This window comes from Ovis aries, chromosome 3 (genome assembly GCF_016772045.2).
Source record: "Ovis aries strain OAR_USU_Benz2616 breed Rambouillet chromosome 3, ARS-UI_Ramb_v3.0, whole genome shotgun sequence".
In the NCBI taxonomy this organism is placed as follows: Eukaryota; Metazoa; Chordata; class Mammalia; order Artiodactyla; family Bovidae; genus Ovis; species Ovis aries.
In genome coordinates, this window is record NC_056056.1 from 106273555 (window position 1) to 106291159 (window position 17605).

At 49.7% G+C, this 17605-nt stretch overlaps 2 protein-coding genes across 3 annotated transcripts in view; one reads left to right on the forward strand and one right to left on the reverse strand.

The window, feature by feature from the left end:
* Positions 1-6319, forward strand: part of FBLN7 (fibulin 7) — a 57665-nt gene extending 51346 nt beyond the window's left edge. For both annotated transcript variants that reach the window (XM_060412437.1, XM_004006187.5), the window contains 4 exons: positions 51-188; positions 1432-1569; positions 3272-3410; positions 5277-6319. In XM_060412437.1, the coding sequence (XP_060268420.1) occupies positions 51-188; positions 1432-1569; positions 3272-3410; positions 5277-5649 (788 nt within the window). In that variant the 3' untranslated portion in view covers positions 5650-6319. The remainder of the gene's footprint in view (positions 1-50; positions 189-1431; positions 1570-3271; positions 3411-5276) is intronic.
* ZC3H8 (zinc finger CCCH-type containing 8) overlaps positions 2315-17605 on the reverse strand; it is a 51105-nt gene continuing 35814 nt past the window's right edge. Inside the window, exon 9 of the mRNA XM_060412442.1 lies at positions 2315-7450. The gene's annotated coding sequence lies outside the window, so the exon portion shown is untranslated. The remainder of the gene's footprint in view (positions 7451-17605) is intronic.

A 17605-nucleotide genomic window follows, 5' to 3' on the forward strand; every position in this document is an offset into this window, starting at 1 on the left:
TCAGGCCCAGGTGCACCAGGCCCGGCCCTGAGGATGTCTTCTCCCCGCAGCCGCCCCCGAGGGCAGCGAGGCAGGGGACGCCGCCTTCAGCCGCGCGCCGCGATGCGCGCAGGTGGAGCGGACGCAGCACTGCAGCTGCGAAGCCGGATTCCACCTGAGCGGCGCCGCCGCCGACAGCGTCTGCCAGGGTAGGCGCGGGCTCCATCGGGGGGAGGGGACGCGGGGGTCGTGGGGAGAGGGGCTCCTACCTGCCGCCCTCCCGGGGGGTGCGCCCGCGCCCATGTGTAGGTGCGAGTGGGCGGGTGGCTTCCTGGGCGTGCTCTCAGAAAGCCCCGTATCTTGCTGCTTAGGTAAGTAGGTGTGGACCTGATGGTGGCTAGGACACAGCTAGCGCGGAGAGCTGGGAAGCGGTTCTAAGAAAGCATCCAGGGGTCCCCGGTCTACCCCTAGTCATGAGCACTCGTGCAGAAGTCTGTCTCCCTCCCGGCTAGGATTGCGGGGCAGGTGGCAGCGCGGAGCTGGAATGACAGCCCCTCACCATACCCCATCCCTGTCCCCAGAGCTGTGCAGGGGCTTGGGCTCACTTTTTGGGCCCCTCTCTGCTTAGTCTTACTGACTGGCCCACTTTTGCAAACCTCTTCCTGGATTATCAGACTTCCATCTGAAAACCACTCAAACCAGCGGTTTCAACCTAAGAGTTGCCTGCAGCTACTAAGTCGCTTCAGTCGTGTCCGACTCTGTGCGACCTCAGAGATGGCAGCCCACCAGGCTCCCCCGTCTCTGGGATTCTCCAGGCAAGAACACTGGAGTGGGTGGTCATTTCCTTCTCCAGTGCATCAAAGTGAAAAGTGAAAGTGAAGTCGCTCAGTCGTGTCCGACTCTTAGCGACCCCATGGACTGCAGCCTTCCAGGCTCCTCCGTCCATGGGATTTGCCAGGCAAGAGCACTGGAGTGGGACGCCAAGAGTTGCCTAGTTGTTGCTAACGGCCTCATTTTACAGCCACAGAAGCCGTCTTACACCCGTTCCCAAAGATGAGAAGGATTAAGGCGCGGCGGGGAACCAGGGCGGAAGTCTGGGTCCGCCGCCCCACGCTTTGCTCCCTGGGGAGCAAGGTACTCGCCAGGTTGGACTTGGCAGCCTCGCAGGATCTGCCCAGGTAGTCATCAGCCTTAGAGGAGCGGCCCAGGGTCCCTGCCCGTATCAGCTCCCTCACCTCGTCCCTTCGGCCCTCCAGGGCCTTGGCTTGGGAGAACGGGGAGCACTCCTGCGTCTCTTCTGAGTCCTCTCAGGGGATCGGCCTTGGCGGCCACTGCAGACCCCGCCCGCTAGCTACAGCTGCCACCGATGGTGATGCAGCAGCCGTGCTGGGCCATAGCCGGTGGCTGCCCACTGGCGGCTCCTGGAGTTATACCGGGTACTTCTGTCCCCAGATGTGAACGAATGCGAGCTCTATGGACAGGAGGGGCGCCCCCAGCTCTGCATGCACGCCTGCGTGAACACGCCTGGCTCCTACCGCTGTGTCTGCCCCAGTGGATACCGGACTCTGGCGGACGGGAAGAGCTGTGAGGGTGAGTGAGGCTGCGGCAGAGGAAGGTGGTCCCAGACTGTGGCTCGGAACTACTTGGGGAGGAGGGGAGGGCAGAGGGCTCTTTCTACGGACTGACATGGAATCCAAGTGAACAGGGAGCTGCCCAGTGACGTCCTAGTGGGGCCCCATGGCTGGGCTCAGAGGAGTGGGTAACCTGGGACTAAAGGAAAAGGCATCCAGATAGCCGTCGTCCTTCCATCATCCACCCATCCATCATCCGTCCATCTCTCGATCATCTATCCACCTTTCCTTCTATCCTACGAGTATTCATAAAGGCCCCTAAAGTTTGTGTGGGGTTTGAAAAGAAGCCTGGCCTCCAGGCCAGGAGCTCATTGAATATGTACAGAACGGAGGACATATAAAGGGCATGATATTAGCCACAGAGGGCAGACTCTAGGTCTCGCTGACTGAGGGGGAGGCAGGTCGAGAGAAGCGTTGTGACCAGTGACACTCATTCGTGCCCTCCAGCGCCTCTGAAACCTGTCACGTCCGGAGGGGGCGGATGGGGTCCTAGGGAGGGGAGCTCCCCAGGGCTGCCATCAGACCTGGATTTCTAATAGTTAAGAGCGACAGGGCTTCTGGTTATCAGAATCAGCGCTGGACATTTTGGAAAGTTCACTGCGTGTACAGCACCTTTTGCAGTGCCTGCTGGTGCCATTCATGTGGGCCCATCAGTGATGGACGGGTGGCAGGAGATCTTCTTCCTCATTGGGTGCCCACTATTCTTTTTTTTTTCCATCCATGGATTTTATTTTTATCGGAGTTTAGTTGCTTTACAATGTTGTGTTAGTTGCTACTGTACAGCAAAGTGATTTAGTTATACATATACATATAAAAGCTGACTTAAAACTCAACATCCAAAAAACTAGGATCACAGCCTCCTGTCCCATCACTTCATGGCAAATAGGAGAAAAAGTGGAAACAATGGCAGCTTTATTTTCTAGGGCTCCAAAATCACTGAGGATGGTGACCACAGCCATGAAATTAAAAGACGCTTGCTTCTTGGAAGAAAAGCTATGACAAACCTAGACACTATATTAAAAAGCAGAGACATCACTTTGCAGACAAAGGTTCGGGTAGTCGAAGCTGTGGTTTTCCCAGTTGTCGTGTACAGATGTGAGAGTAGGACCATAAAGAAGGCTGAGTGCCAAAGAATTGATGCTTTTCAACTGTGGTGCTGGAGAAGACACTTGAGAGTCCCTTGGACTGCAAGGAGATCAAATCAGTCAATCCTAAAGGAAACCAATATTCATTGGAAGGACTAATGCTGAAGCTGAAGCTCCAATACTTTGACCACCTGATGTGAAGAACTGACTTGTTGGAAAAGACCCTGAAGCTGGGAAAGACTGAGGGCAGGAGAAGAAGGGGGCGACAGAAGATGAGATGGTTGGATAGCATCACCAACTCAATGGACATGACTTTGAGCAAACTCAGGGAGATAGTGAAGAACAGGGAAGCCTGGGGTGCTGCAGTCCTTTGGGTCACAAAGAGAGATGGCTTGGTGATTGGAGAGCAGCTCTTTTTTAGATTCTTTTCCCATATGGATCATGACCGAGTACTGAGTAGAGCTCCCTGTGCTGCGCACAGTAGGCTCTTACTAGTTGTCTGCTCTGTATAGAGTGTTGTGCATATATCCATCCCAAGCTCCATTTACCCGCACTCTGCCTCACCTGGTGTTTCAGATGTCGATGAATGTGTGAGCACACAGCCTGTGTGCCCCCGGGGGACCGTGTGCATCAACACCGGAGGAGGCTTCCAGTGCGTCAGCCCAGAGTGCCCCGAGGGCAGCAGCAACGTGAGCTACGTGAAGACATCTCCGTTGTGAGTATGACTAGGGCCACCCTCAGCTGAGTGCGTTCGCCCTTCACCCAGGCCTCCCCAGGGGTGGGCTGCATTCTTCCTAGATGTTCTCGGGAGAAGGTACAAGTATGTCTGATGAAAGGCACGGCGCTGTGTCTGGCTTCTCGGAGCTTCCCTCTCTCTCCTTTCAGGGTTTGCATTGAGTGTGCTGCTGCCCTGGGTAGTAGGACTGATGTTCCTGAGCGCTCCCCTGAGGACAGGGAGGCCACTGGGGGGAAGAGGGCAGTGGTGAGGCTGCCAGGAGGTATGTATGGGACACAGATTCAGAAGAGGATCACTTCCTGTGTTCACAGGGTATCTGTACACTTTGCATTATAGCACTCTTCTTTGCTGCTGCTACTAGGAGTTTTGATTTCCAGGAACCTCAGCCCCTCACAGACTTTTTTTTCTTCAAAAGATGAAGACAGGCTTTTAAGGAGAATAACTGCAACTATCACAAGCAACACATATTTTCTCTGAGAGAGAGATCACAAGAGCCTTAGCATTGTCTTTAGAATGCCTTGGCCCAGTGAAGCAGCTCCTTGAATAGCTGCGGGGGCTACAGCAGGTCAGAAGCAGCCAGAAGGTTGGTGGCAGTTATTCACTGAGAGTGAAGACACCAGGGTCCTTCTGCAGTGTCACGTCGTGAAGGGACGGAGGGACCTGTATGTCGGGCCTTGGCAGACATCCCTGATGGACAGCCAGAAGTGCTGCTTGATCTCCTTAACGGGGATGATCTGAGTCACCAGAATCGCTAAACTGCATCTATCTCTTGTGTTGGATGGCGCTAGGGGTAAAGAACCCACCTGCCAGTGCAGGAGACTTAAGAGACATGGGTTTGATCCCTGGGTCAGGAAAATCCCCTGGAGGAGAGCATGGTAACCCACTCCAGTATTCTTGCCTAGAGAAGCCCATGGACAGAGGAGCCTAGCAGGCTATAGTCCCTGGGGTCGCAAAGAGTCAGACACAACTGAATCAACTTAGCACTCAGGCTTGTGTTGGATGAGATGGAGAAAAAAAAAAAAAACTATCAAAGCACTTTCACAGGACCTTGACTCCACATGCCTACGGAAGGCAGAGTGTCCTGCTCAAGAATGAACACTGGGGGGTTCCCAGTGCTTTCCCCGCTGTGGCCCTGGTTGGGGAGCTAAGATCCCTTAAGCCATGATACACTGACAAAAAGAAAGAACACTGGTTGTTTAGTAAGCTCACCACATGCGGAGAACCACACTCTAGGATGTCACCAGCTAACTGCTGGGGTCTCAGCACTCTAGAAGGGGCAGCTGGTTTGAATGCTAGCACCATCATCATTGAATCTTTTCTGGCTTTATTTTTCTACACAAACAGTGAAAGAAAAAGGGCTTCCCTGGTGGTTCAGAGGGTAAAGAATCCTCCTGCAATGCAGGAGATCTGGGTTCGATCCCTGGGTTGGGAAGATCTCCTGGAGAAGGGAACGGCAACCCACTCCACTTCCGGCCTAGAGAATTCCATGGACAGAGGAGCCTGGCGGGCTACAGTCCAGAGGGTTGCAGAGAGTCGGAAACAGTAGTAATAGCATATTATAGTAGTAATAGCACAGTATGTAAATGGTAGTAATAGCCTGTATAAACATACACACATACCCAGACACACATGGACAGATGGGTCAGGGAAGCACCTTTTCCTGGCCTGACCCCACCCACGCTCCCGCGCCTGTGGTTTTGGAGTGCCTGTGTCAAAGAACACATGGCTGGAGGAGTCACTCCAGTGCCTCTTTAGGAAGGCAGGTGGGACAGACCGGCCTGGTCAGAGCAGCCCCTGCCGACTTTCCCCAAGGCTGAGCGTCCCCCACATTTGCCTCTCTTCCAGCCAGTGTGAGCGGAACCCCTGCCCCATGGACAGCAGGCCCTGCCGCCACATGCCCAAGACAATCTCCTTCCACTACCTGTCTCTGCCCTCCAACCTGAAGACGCCCATCACACTCTTCCGCATGGCCACAGCCTCAGCCCCTGGTCGGCCGGGGCCCAACAGCCTGCGCTTTGGGATTGTGGGTGGGAACAGCCGCGGCCACTTCGTGATGCAGCGCTCAGACCGCCAGACTGGGGAGCTGATTCTGGTCCAGACCTTGGAGGGGCCTCAGACGCTGGAGGTGGATGTCGACATGTCCGAATACCTGGACCGCTCGTTCCAGGCCAGCCACGTGTCCAAGGTCACCATCTTTGTGTCCCCTTATGACTTCTGAGGGGGTCCTGAGGTCGCGGGGTGCAGCAGCCTGGGCCCGTTTCTCTTCCGCAGAGACGTAGCTGCGGGCGTGGGCCGCAGCAGACATCTCTCCCTGCCTACCTGTCCCCGTGGCTCCCAGGACAGCACCGCACGCCATCCCACGATGCTGAAGTGCAAACCCACAGCCCAAACTATTGCTGTCATATGTTTTTCTGCTTTACGGCCTCCCATTAGATGATGCACTTTCTCAAATCTTCGTTGTCTTTTTTTTAACAGGGTAACAGGCAGCTTGTCAAAATGCTGCATGAGTGGCATTACGAGTTTGAAACAGCTGGGGAGGGAGGAGCTTATGGCCTGTGTCTGAGATGGTGGCCCAGCATCTGTATCGCTAGAGTCAGGCCTCCAGGCACACTGAGGGTGGATCACGCCCCTGTGCTTGTGGCGTGGGGGGCGGGCTCCTGCCACGACTCGGCCCGTCCTTCTCTCTGCACCTCCCTTTGTGCCACGCGGCTGGCCTTCTCACCAGAGTGTCATGGCAGGGCTGGACCCCCACACAGATTCTTCCAGACCAAGGAGCCAGAGTTTTATGTGCAGATTCTGCCTGAATGAATTCCCTTTTGAGAAACCATGTCTCGAAACATAACCTGGTATTATAACTGAAAAAATAAAGTCTGTTGCTCATCCCTGTCCATCTGGCCTCTTCCTGACCGTGAGCTAGCCCAGTTCTTCCCAGGAGGGGAGACCCAGCTCTCTCCTGTCTAGGCTGGAATAAACTGGGATAAACAAATGAGAAAGGGAACACAGAGGTGATGTAGGATTGCTCTGTCAATAGGAATTTGGCTTGGCTATGTGGGAGCCTGGTAAGGCAACATCTGCCCGTGGAGAGTTTAAGAAAACGCTCGAGTCGCCGTTGGGTCCCCGTTTCCCCGGTTGCTCAGCTGGGAAAAAATCTGCCAGCCAGTGGAGGAGACAAAAGCGACACGGGTTTCATCCCTGGGTTGAGAAGGTCCCCTGGAGAAGGGAATGGCACCCCCCGCCCCGGCCCTGCAGCCAGTATTCTTGCCTGGAGAGTCTCCTGGACAGAGGAGACCGGTGGTCTACAGTCCATGGGGTCACAGAGTTCTACACAACTGGGCACACGTGCGTTGCAAACCACTGATTCCAGGGCCTTCTACTCCTGATGGAGGAGCCCAGTGGGGACACCCTCCAGTGACTCAGTTTCGAACACTCTCTCTGGTGCTGGGAGTTGGTGGGGGTGTGGGTGTTCAAAAGACAACTTAGATGCTAGCTGAGTCATCGGGAAATCACGTCCATCCAGGTGAGATTTCATCCCAGATGTCCTACTGAACAGTTCTTTGTGTTGCCCTTGGTGTGAGGTGGCGCCCGAGGGAGTGTGTTGCCAGTTTAGTGATCAAGCCCTCCACCAAGGTGGTGCCTAGGACGCCTCTCTTTGTATTATGTCCAAGAGTGAAACACGGCCAAGAGTTCCTTCTGACTCTTCTGGGATCAGCTGTGCTGATCTGCTTCCCTGTGTTGTTACACATCACTATTAAAACTGTCATCCAGGTGGGAGGGGGCTTAGGGGAGAATGAATACATGTATACGTGTGGCTGAGTCCCTTCGCTGATCACCTGAAACGATCACAACATTGTTAATTGGCTATAAAAGTTCAGAAGAAAAAAAAGCCCTATCATTCCAGGAAAAAAACAAGAGTACTTCTCTGGTGGTCCAGCGGTTGAGGCTCCACACTTCCAGTGCAGGGAGTACGGGTTCAGTCTCTGGTTGGGGGACTAAGATTCCATGTGTCACGTGGCCAAAAACTAAAAAGATTAAAAAAAAAGAAGGCGGCTTCCATGGCTTTGTGTCTCCAAATAGTGCCTGATGGGTCAGAAGCCTGCCTGTCACCTGATCCCTAGGAGAATGCCAGGTGGGAGGGACCAAGGCGTGGCCATGCTCCTGAAAGTGCAATGTGACAGGAGTGCGGACCTTCCTCCTTGCTGGGGGGAGGACGAGCGGTGCCAAAGGACAAGCTTCTTACCTCCCAGCAGGTAAGGAGTGATTTCGGGCACTACAGAGCAGATGCCCTCCCTAATTTGTGTAGGATGATGACATAGGCCAAATCAAAACCCAAAATTTCCATCATCACAATCCACCATCATCAAGCCTGTTTCCCATTTATGAAATGCCATGCTGAGCCCCAGCGCCTACCTATTAATGCCTGCCGAGCCCACTGTCTTGTGGATTATGCCTGGACCTTCCTCCCTGGGTGACATCCTGTTTTCGCCTCTCTCAACTTTCCCTTATGGAAACCAGTTTCTCCATTGCCCATTCATTGCTCCAGTCTGTTCTAGGTCAGAATAGCTAGGAGGCTTCCACAGTGGCTCAGATGGCAAAGAATCTGCCTGCAATGTAGGAGACCTGGGTTCGATCCCTGGGTGGGGATGGTCCCCCCAGAGAAGGAAATGGCAATCCACTCCAGTATTCTTGCCTGGGAAATTCTATGGACAGAGGAGTGTGGTGGGCTACAGTCCATGGGGTCACAAAGAGTTGGACATGACTGAGTGATTAACCTAACAACAGGTATTAATTTGCAGCCCTTTTCACATAATATAGTTTCATATTATTTGGCAGAGGGCTTCTAAAACTTTTTATTAGACACCGTTGCAAACATAGACAAAAGTACAGATAATAAAATGAATTCCATGTCCAAATCAGCAGGTTCAACAATAGTCTCACAGACAATCTTGTTTCATCTCTGCTCTCACCCCATGCCATGACAATTCTGAAGCAGATCCTGGACGTCACATTTCATCAGTAAATATTTCAGCATGTATATCTAAATGTTCTTATGTATAACCATAAGAACTTAAAAAAAAAACCCATGACCTGGATAACAATCCAATCTAAAACATCAGCAATAATTCCATAACACCTTTAAATATTTAGTCATTGTTCATGTTTCTGAGTGGCTCATTGGTTTTTTTGTTTGTTTGTTTGAATTAGGTCCATTCTCTATAATTTGCTGGTTCACTTCTTAAATCTCTAATCCATAGCAGTGGTTCTCAAACTTGAGCATATACTGGAATAACCTGGAGGCTTGTTAAAAGACAGAGAGAGCCCTGGGGCTTCCCTGGTGGCTCAATGGCAAAGAATCCACCTGCCACTGTAGAAGACACAGGATTGATCCGTGGTCCAGGAAGACGCCACATGCCTCAGACCTACTAAGTCCATGAGTCACAACTACTGAGCTTGTGCTCTAGAGCCCAGGAACCACAGCTCCTGAGACTGGGGGCTGCAACTACTGAGGCCCGCTCACCCGGAGCCCGTGCTACACACAAGGGGCCACTTGGGGCGAGAAGCCTGCACACTGCAACGAAGAGCAGCTCCCACTCTTGGCGGCTAGAGAAAAGCCAGTGCAGCAATGGAGACACAGCACCGCCAAAAATAAACAAAACCGCTAGAAACCCATTTTATCAAATAAAACAAACCCCGAGTACTGGGTCATTTGTCCTGAGTACTCCTCGCGGTCTAGGTTTTCTCGAGTGCACCTCTGGAGCTTCTTTTAACATGGCCCTCTGTCCTCTCTTCCCTGGCGGCTCAGTGGTAAAGAATCTGCCTGCAATGCAGGGGACCCGGGTTCAATCCCTGAGTTGGGAAGGTCCCCTGGAGAAGGGAATGGCTACTGACTCCAGTATTCTTGCCTGGAGGATTCCATGGACAGACCAGCCTGGTGGGGTACAGTCCATGGAGTCACAAAAGGTTAGACATGCCTGAGTGACTTACACGTTCACTTTTCTGTCCTATTTTTTATATGTCAGTAGTTATAGCTAGAAATTCAATTAGAGTGCAGTTAGGTTAATTCTCACAGGACTGCTCTGTTGATGACAGGTATTTCCAGTGGGAGCCGTATTATCTCTGGTTGCCTCTCTTTTCTGATGTCAGCAGCTCCTGAAGATTGTTGTATAGACCCACTACTTCCTTAGGAGCTGCGAATAATATTCTGGTGCTGTTGTTCATTAGTGGCATACCTTCTAAGAAGAAACTTCCTTTCTTTGGTTATTTGGCTCCCCTGAGGCTTGGTTTGTACTGGAAAGATTGGATAGAATTTTCTTAATGTTTTTTTCCCCTATTCTTTTTCTTCGTTTTTTATTTGGCCGTACCTCAAGGCATGCAGAACTTCCCCAACCAGGAATTGAACCTGCATTCCCTGCAGTGGAAGCAGAGTCTTAAACACTGGACCATTGGGAAGCCCAAGACAATGAATTTTGGATTCTTCCCCCCTTGTCAGTTTCTGAAGTGGTTCCCTGGCATCTTTCCAAGCTTTCCAGTGAGTGTTGTTTTCTTATTGGATACATTATGAACTTGTGGCTTAGATATATTTGACATATGCTTCAATCTATAGATGTTATTATCTTTACTGTCACTCAAATTGTCCCATTTGGCTTTTGGGAACTACTTCAAGTTGACTAATCCTTTTTGACATGACTCTACTGGTCTAATCCACTCCAGGATTCTTGCCTGGAGAATCCCATGGACAGAGGAGCCTAGTGGGCTAGTCTGTGGGATCACAAAGAGTCGGACACGACTGAGGGACCCACACACACACTGGTCTTTGGTAATTTTGTCGTTATCTTGCAAGACAAGATGTTTCAGACTTGTCTCGTTTATTTCATGCTCCAGCCTGAAGTCACTCACTTTCCCTGCCCAGGGACCCATCCGTGTTCTTTCAGTGGGGCATGGCCATTAGATCAAAATCTGAGTGTAAGGAAAGCTCATTGGTCGTGGTTTAGTCATTGTTTCTTGGTTTTAGTGAATAGAGCTGGGAAATAGGTACTATCCATTTTTTTAAAGAAGAAACTCTGCATTAGTTTATACTGATACTTCCAATTCAACTCAAGACTACAGGGTTTTTAATGTAATGTCGCTGATCTTACATCTGCTCTTCTGTCATTCTGAAGGCCTCCTTCTCAAAAATGACCAAAATAACTATGTTGTTGTTCAGTCACTCAGTCCTGTCTGACTGTTTGCAACCCACAGACTGCAGCCCACCAGGCTTTCCAGTCCCTCACCATCTCGCGGAGTTTGCCCAAGTTTATGTCCGTTGCAGTGGTGGTGCCATCCAGCCATCTCATCCTCTGACACACTCTTCTCCTTCTACCCTCAGTCTTTCCCAGCATCAGGGACTTTTTAAACCCTCAGGATAACAATGCCAAAATTATCACGAAAAAATTACTGAAAAAGTTAAGGTTTTCCTTTTGCAGTTTTTTTTTGTCCTTAGAGTTTATGATATTGAGGATGTACAATCAAATAATTTGGAATAGTTCCTTGCTCTGTGGTTATGGCCCAAGCATGAATCAGGGTTAGGATTATTCACTTTGTTTTGCTTCCATTTTTAGATTTTTTTTCATTTTAATTTTTAAAAGTCGTGTAAACTATTTACATGGTTATGAAGTCAAATCCACAAAATGAGCAGTGATCAAAGACGTCTATATCCTAACATTGTCCCCTTCACCCTCTTTCCCCCTTCTATCATAATCAAGTTTTTTTCCATTTTACCCTTTCATTTAAAAACATATAAACACATGATAAATGATAGCATACTAATTCACTTAACACTTGCCCTGATCTTGGTTCCCCCCCCCCCTTAATGATATACTGAATATGAATCCACAGAACCAGATAGAATGTTCTTCTATAAAATGCTGCTTTATGAAGACATATTATTTATTCCACCAGTCACCCTTGATTGACATTTGGCTTCTATCTAGTCTGTTGCTATTAAAATACTGCAGCAATACCTGCTTGTCTTTGTGCATTTTTGCCTTTGTATCTCTAGGGCTGGTTTCCCTGGTGGCGCAGTGGTAAAGAATCCACCTGCCAACGCAGGAGACAGGGGTTCGATCCCTGGGTCGGGAAGATCCTCTGGAGAAGGAAATGGCAACCCACTCCAATATTCTTGCCTGGGAAATACCATGAACAGAGGAGCCTGGCGGGCCACAGTCCCTGGGGTCGCAAAGAATCGGACGCGACTGAGCGAGCACGCAACAGGCACAGGCAGGCGCCTGTTCTCCCACCTCTGTGCCCTTCTGCCCCCTTGTGGCTGGGTCGCAGTATTACAGAGTTCTTTCCCCTCCAAGCTGGCATCTCCACTCGGGTGGAGGCCCCCATAACAGCGCAAGTGAACTGCTGGCACATAATGTGCGCGGCATGAGCAAAATATGGTCCCAAGCCACAGAGAGTTTATTTTAAATTTTATTTATTTATTTTTGGTCGCATTGGGTCTTCGTTGCTGCATGCCAGTTTTCTGGAGTTGCGGCGAGTGGTAGCTTCACTTGCTGCAGCTCACAGGCTCTAGGCATGCGAGCTCAGTAGTTTCTCCGCTGCATGTGGGATCTTCCCAGACCCGGAACCAAACCCGTGGCCCCTGAATTGGCAGGCAGTGGACCACTGTACCACCAGGGAAGTCCCACAGAGATTTTAGAGTTGTTACTCCAGCATACCTATCCTGACAATGCAAAGCGAGAGAAAAATGAGGAATCCCTCCATCACTGACAATGAGATCATGCTATGGGTTGAAGGATGGCATGCACTGAACTCCTTATACCTGCTTTACGCCGAACAGAAAAACCACATGCACGAGTGATATCTTACATTGCAAAACTGGGCTACAACGGTAGGTCTCAAAGTTTGGGGTAGGTTCCCTGGCAACATGGAGGAAACTGCAATGAGAAGTCTGCACATCAGAACAGATAGTAGCCCCCTGATTGCTGCAATTAGAGAAAGCCTGCATGTGGCAGTGAAGACCCACCACAGCCAAAAATAAAATAAATTTTAAAATCTTAAAGAAAAGAGAAAGCCCTCAGGCGTCTGGAGTCCAATGTACTGAGATGAAATTCCATTTTTTAAAAAAAGTGATAAAAACAATCACCTCCTTCATGAAATTCCTGCTAAACTGAGAGAAGACCATTTTGCAGTGAATGCAGAGTCATGCTGGGGACATTCAGGAGGCTAATTTTCAAACACTGTGGTCTGCTTTCCGTTTACAAAAGAGAAGTTGGTTGATTTTATAACTAGCAGTGACATAATTCTACTTATTTCAGCAGTCGGAGCTGAAACAAGCAGCCCAATCAGCATATTTCATAAATATTTCATAAATTCATTGACTCCAGGGATATGGAAGGAATTTGGACTCTTAATCCCAACCCTGGATTATTAGGCTAGAAGACTGGACACGGAATCAAAACCATTCTCCCCTCAGGGTCTGCAGAACCAAAAACTCCCTCTCCGAACCCTCATCCCCCCGTTCCCCAAAGCCCCTACCTGGCCGCCCCACCCCCACCATCTCTCCAGCAAGATTCCTACAGAAGGACCCCTCTGGTGGCTCAGTGGTGACGAATCTGCCTGCCGATGCAGGAGACACGGGTTCAGTCCTTGATCAGGGGAGATCTGACGTCGCAGAGCAACAGCCTGCGGGTCACAATTACTGAGCTTGGGCTCTAGAGACCAGAAGCTGCAACTGCTGCCGCCCACATGCCCTAGAGCTCATGCTCAACAAGAGAAGCCCGCGCACCACAGCTAGTGAAAAGCCTGTGCAGCAGTGAAGACCTGGCACAGCTGTAAGCAGATAAATAAAATCATTATTAAAAAAAAAAAAAAGATTCCTACAGCAGGAGGCAAAGTAGCCCTTCCCCTTACAGCGCAGCCTCGGAAGCCCCTCCTCTGTGGTCTACAGTGAACGAAACTGCTGTCACTCACGTCAGGGGGCTTCGTGGAGCAAGTGAAGGACCAGATAAAGTTGGGTTCTGCCCTAAAAACGACTGCAAGGCCTGCATTTCCTTTCCCTCTGGTACACACAGAAGGGGAACACAATTCATAATCTTGATCAAAAGTGAGAGGAACTTCCCTAGTGGTCCAGTGGTTAGATCTCTGCAACTCCATGCTTCCAGTGTGGGGGAGAAAGGTTTGAGCCCTAGTTGGAGAACTAAGATCCCCCATAAAGTGGGGCATGGCCAATATATATACATATATGTGAATCAAAAGACAAATGGACGGGAATTCTGCAGAGGGTTCCTGGAAAGTCAGGGCCTTCCTTGAATCTGAGAAACAACCTTGCCAAGTCCATGGGCATCACTGCACACACACCTACTGGCTACTTGACAGGCAGACAGGTCACTTCCTAGGATTGCTCCACCTCTCATTGGGCCAGTTTCTCCTTGGTAAGAGGGAAAAACTGCTCGGCTGTCAGCCAGCCTTGCGGGGAAGCAGAATGGAAACAGAAGCCAAAACTTCTGTGGCTTTTCCAAACAGGCTGCTCCGGGACTTATACCACCCAGAAACTGCACCCATTCAGATGTGAGTGTCACAAACTGCCTAAGCATAAACTTCCAATACCTGCTCATTCCCAGAGACCAGACCACCAGCTTGTCCAGCAACTCTGTACTTAACAAAATCTGCCCCACCCCAGGACTGACTCAAAAACTCTTGTTGGGCTTCCCTGATGGTCCAGTGGTTAAGAATCCACCTGCAAATGTGGGGACACAGGTTCGATCCCTGGTCTGGGAGGATCCCACATGCCTTGGGGCAGCTAAGTCAATATGTGCCAATTTCAGAATATCAGGGAGGGCACCCCTGACACCAGAGAAAATTTGGGTGAGGCCTCAGGAGAGGGTCCTTCATGCAGCTAAATCTTGTTACAGCCACAGTACCTTGTGAGCTTTTTTAAAAAAATTTATTCATTTTTGGCTGTGCTGGGTCTCCATTGCTGCGCGTTTTTCTCTAGCTGCAGTGAGCAGGGGCTGCGCCCTAATTGTGGCATGCAGATTCTTCGTGGTGGTGGCTTCTCCCGTTGCAGAGGACAGGCTCTAGGGTACTTGGGCTTCAGCAGTCGGGGTTCGCAGGCTCTAGAGCACAGGCTCAGTAGTGGCGGCGCACGGGCTTAGTTGTCCCCGGGCATGTAGGATTTTCCCGGATCAAGGATTGAACCCAAGTCTCCTGCATTGGCAAGCAGAGTCCTTACCACTGAGCCACCAGGGAAGCCTTCTTGCTGAGATCTGCCAGAACCAAGGCCATGGGGAGCAGCCACCTCGCCATTTGTCCCCGGGTGCTCCCTTCCCCATCCTGCCCTCTAGTCTCCCACCTGGAGGGGCCTGCATATCCCATTCAAAAGTCAGTCACTTCTCTTTTTTTTTGGTGCAGATTTAGCTGGAGGGCGCATCCCCAAGAATTCAGCCCAGCAGAGGTGATGACAGGAGGCTGGGCAGCTTTCTGTTTCCTGAGGGGCAGCTCACATCACCTCTGCAGCTTGGGGAGAACATAGAACCCTTCACGGCCACACAAGGACAGCCATTCAGCACCCGAGACAATCAGGAATTCACTGGGACCAGGTTTTCCTTCTTTTCACACCGAAGTGACCGTTTTATATGTCTTTGGCTGAAAAAGGAGTGTTTCTGTTGAATCTGGATTCACCAAACTGAGCTCTGCGACATGAGGAAGTTGAAATTGGCTTACGGTCCTCGGGTACACAGAAAGGCTGGTGTGTCAGCAGATATGGGCTGAATCACGAATTTGTTCAGGAAGTCCAATATTAAGTCCAGTTTATATTATTATGTAACTAGCTTACCTGCCAAGCAACACATCCACGCAAATAAATTTAAAATATTTTTGTGCAGGATACAGCTGGGATTCAAAACTTGTATTTACTTAAGACTTGTATGAATGGTAAATAAGGCCACTTCTGTGGAACCCCTGAAAAAGGCAGTTTAAATATCTGGAGCAGGAGTGAAGGCCTTACCCACTCAGAAATGAGGAACATCAGGCTGGAAAGATGAGTTCCTGGACCGCCAGGCAGGAAAGGGGGATTCGGAAATAAAAGACTAGAAGATGGGACACCTGCAGTCTTCATACCAGGCAAAGATAAGCATTTCTAAAGTGTAGACATGGTAGAAAAACATGTCAAACAATACTTAAAAGGGAACTGTTGTCATCCCTCCTGAAAGGACAAAGGGTCTCTGAAATCTACTGCTTCATAAAAAGTATGAGGACAATGACCAAAACAGTGAAAATTAAATTTTTTTTTCAGAATTCTGGAAATTAAAGGCTTACAATTCAAAGAGAATTTTACTCAAGAAAACCAGCTGAAAGGACTTCCCTGGAAGTCCAGTGGTTAAGACTCCGCGCTTCCAATGCAGGGGATATAGGTTCGATCACTGGTTGGGGAACTAAGATCCCACATGCCATGTGGCACAGCCAGAAAAAAAAAAAAAAAAAAAGAAAAGAAAAAATAGCTGAATCTGGGTAAAATGCCTTGTGGCAATGACTTCCCTAATCTCACTCTTCTCTCCCCAGCAGCCTTGAAGATCGAGACCTCCCAAAGTAACACCTGAGCTCCGGTCTGCAGTCCCAAGACCAGGCAGAGGCAGTGCACGCATGCTGCCGTGTTCAGCTCCTGAACCCATGGACTGCAGCCTGCCAGGCTCCTCTGTCCATGGGACTCTCCAGGCAAGAATACTGGAGTGGGCTGTCATGCCCTCCTCCAGGGGATCTTCCTGACCCAGGGATTGAACCCACGCCTCTTGTCTCCTGCATTAGCAGGCGGGTTCTTTTACCACTAGGGCCACCTGGGAATGCCCTAGTCTTTTTTAAGGATTCATCTGATTAGTTACAGCCCACCTGTAATCATCTTCCTTTTGATGAACTCAGAACCAAGTGATCAGAGATCTTAATGGAGACGGTTATGCAGGCTGTTTACACTGGGGTCAAAAATTTGGGGAGCCACCTTAGAATACTGCCTCCCCCATTTTCAAACTGAAATGTCGGTAACTTAATAAAAGCCACCATTTTTAATGTACCAGTAAGAAAAAATAATGTTCAATGAAAATGTGACATTCCATCAGCTGTAAGTTCAGTTCAGTTCAGTCGCTCAGTCGTGTCCGACTCTTTGCAACCTCATGAATCGCAGCACACCAGGCCTTCCTGTCCATCACCAACTCCTGGAGTTCACTCAAACTCACGTCCATCGAGTCGGTGATCCATCCAGCCATCTCATCCTGTCGTCCCCTTTTCCTCCTGCCCCCAACCCCTCCCAGCATCCCCAATCCCTCTTTTCCAGTGAGTCAACTCTTCGCATGAGGTGGCCAAAGTACTGGAGTTTCAGCTGTAAAGTGTATCCCAATTTCAGAGATGCTGACTGTGAAAGAAAGCATGCTTGTTTCTTACTGTTTCTCACTGTGGCACCTACAGGAGCTGACATGGTGAACAGAGTCTAGGTGAGGACAGTGGTGGGTGAGGACTCGTGGCCTCTGGATCAACAAATAGTTTATTTTGGGGTCACGTGGATTAGCTTGTCTTTGACTGCAGCTAACATAAAGCCTAAATCAAAATGGTCTAAACAGTAAAGAGAATATATGATTTCACATGGCATAACATGAAATCTGAATGTTGGCCATCTTTTAAGAGTCGTGAGTTCCATGGCTCGGTTGTTCTCAAGGACCCAGGTTCTTCCCAAGTCTCTTCTCTGTCATCTTCCACTGACTAGCCAGCTCCCCTTGAGGTCTTAAGACAGCTGCATCCGTTCTGGGTGTCTGTTTAGACATGGCAACATCTAGTTCCTTACCAAGTATCTCAAGAAATGTTAGCTTTTCCGGGAGTGCAGCAAAGGACCTGAATTTGTATTTCAAGCTTAAGCCAACTAATGGCAAGAATGACTTTTCCATTACTTGTTGAGACCAGTAGTATTCAACCTTGGTTGTGCTCTTGAGTCACCTGAAAGCTACTGAAAAAACCCCAGGTTCACACATCCCAGGCTTCCCTCCAAAACTCCAAAATCAAAATTTCTGCCTGAGTGGGCCCCACGCATCAGTATTTTTTTAACCCCTGAATGGTTATGTTTAATAAAACTACTCAGTGAACTGAGCTAACTGTGCTGGATGTCAGGAATCCTATTAAGACTGGGGGCAGGTAATCCAACTCTTTTGCAC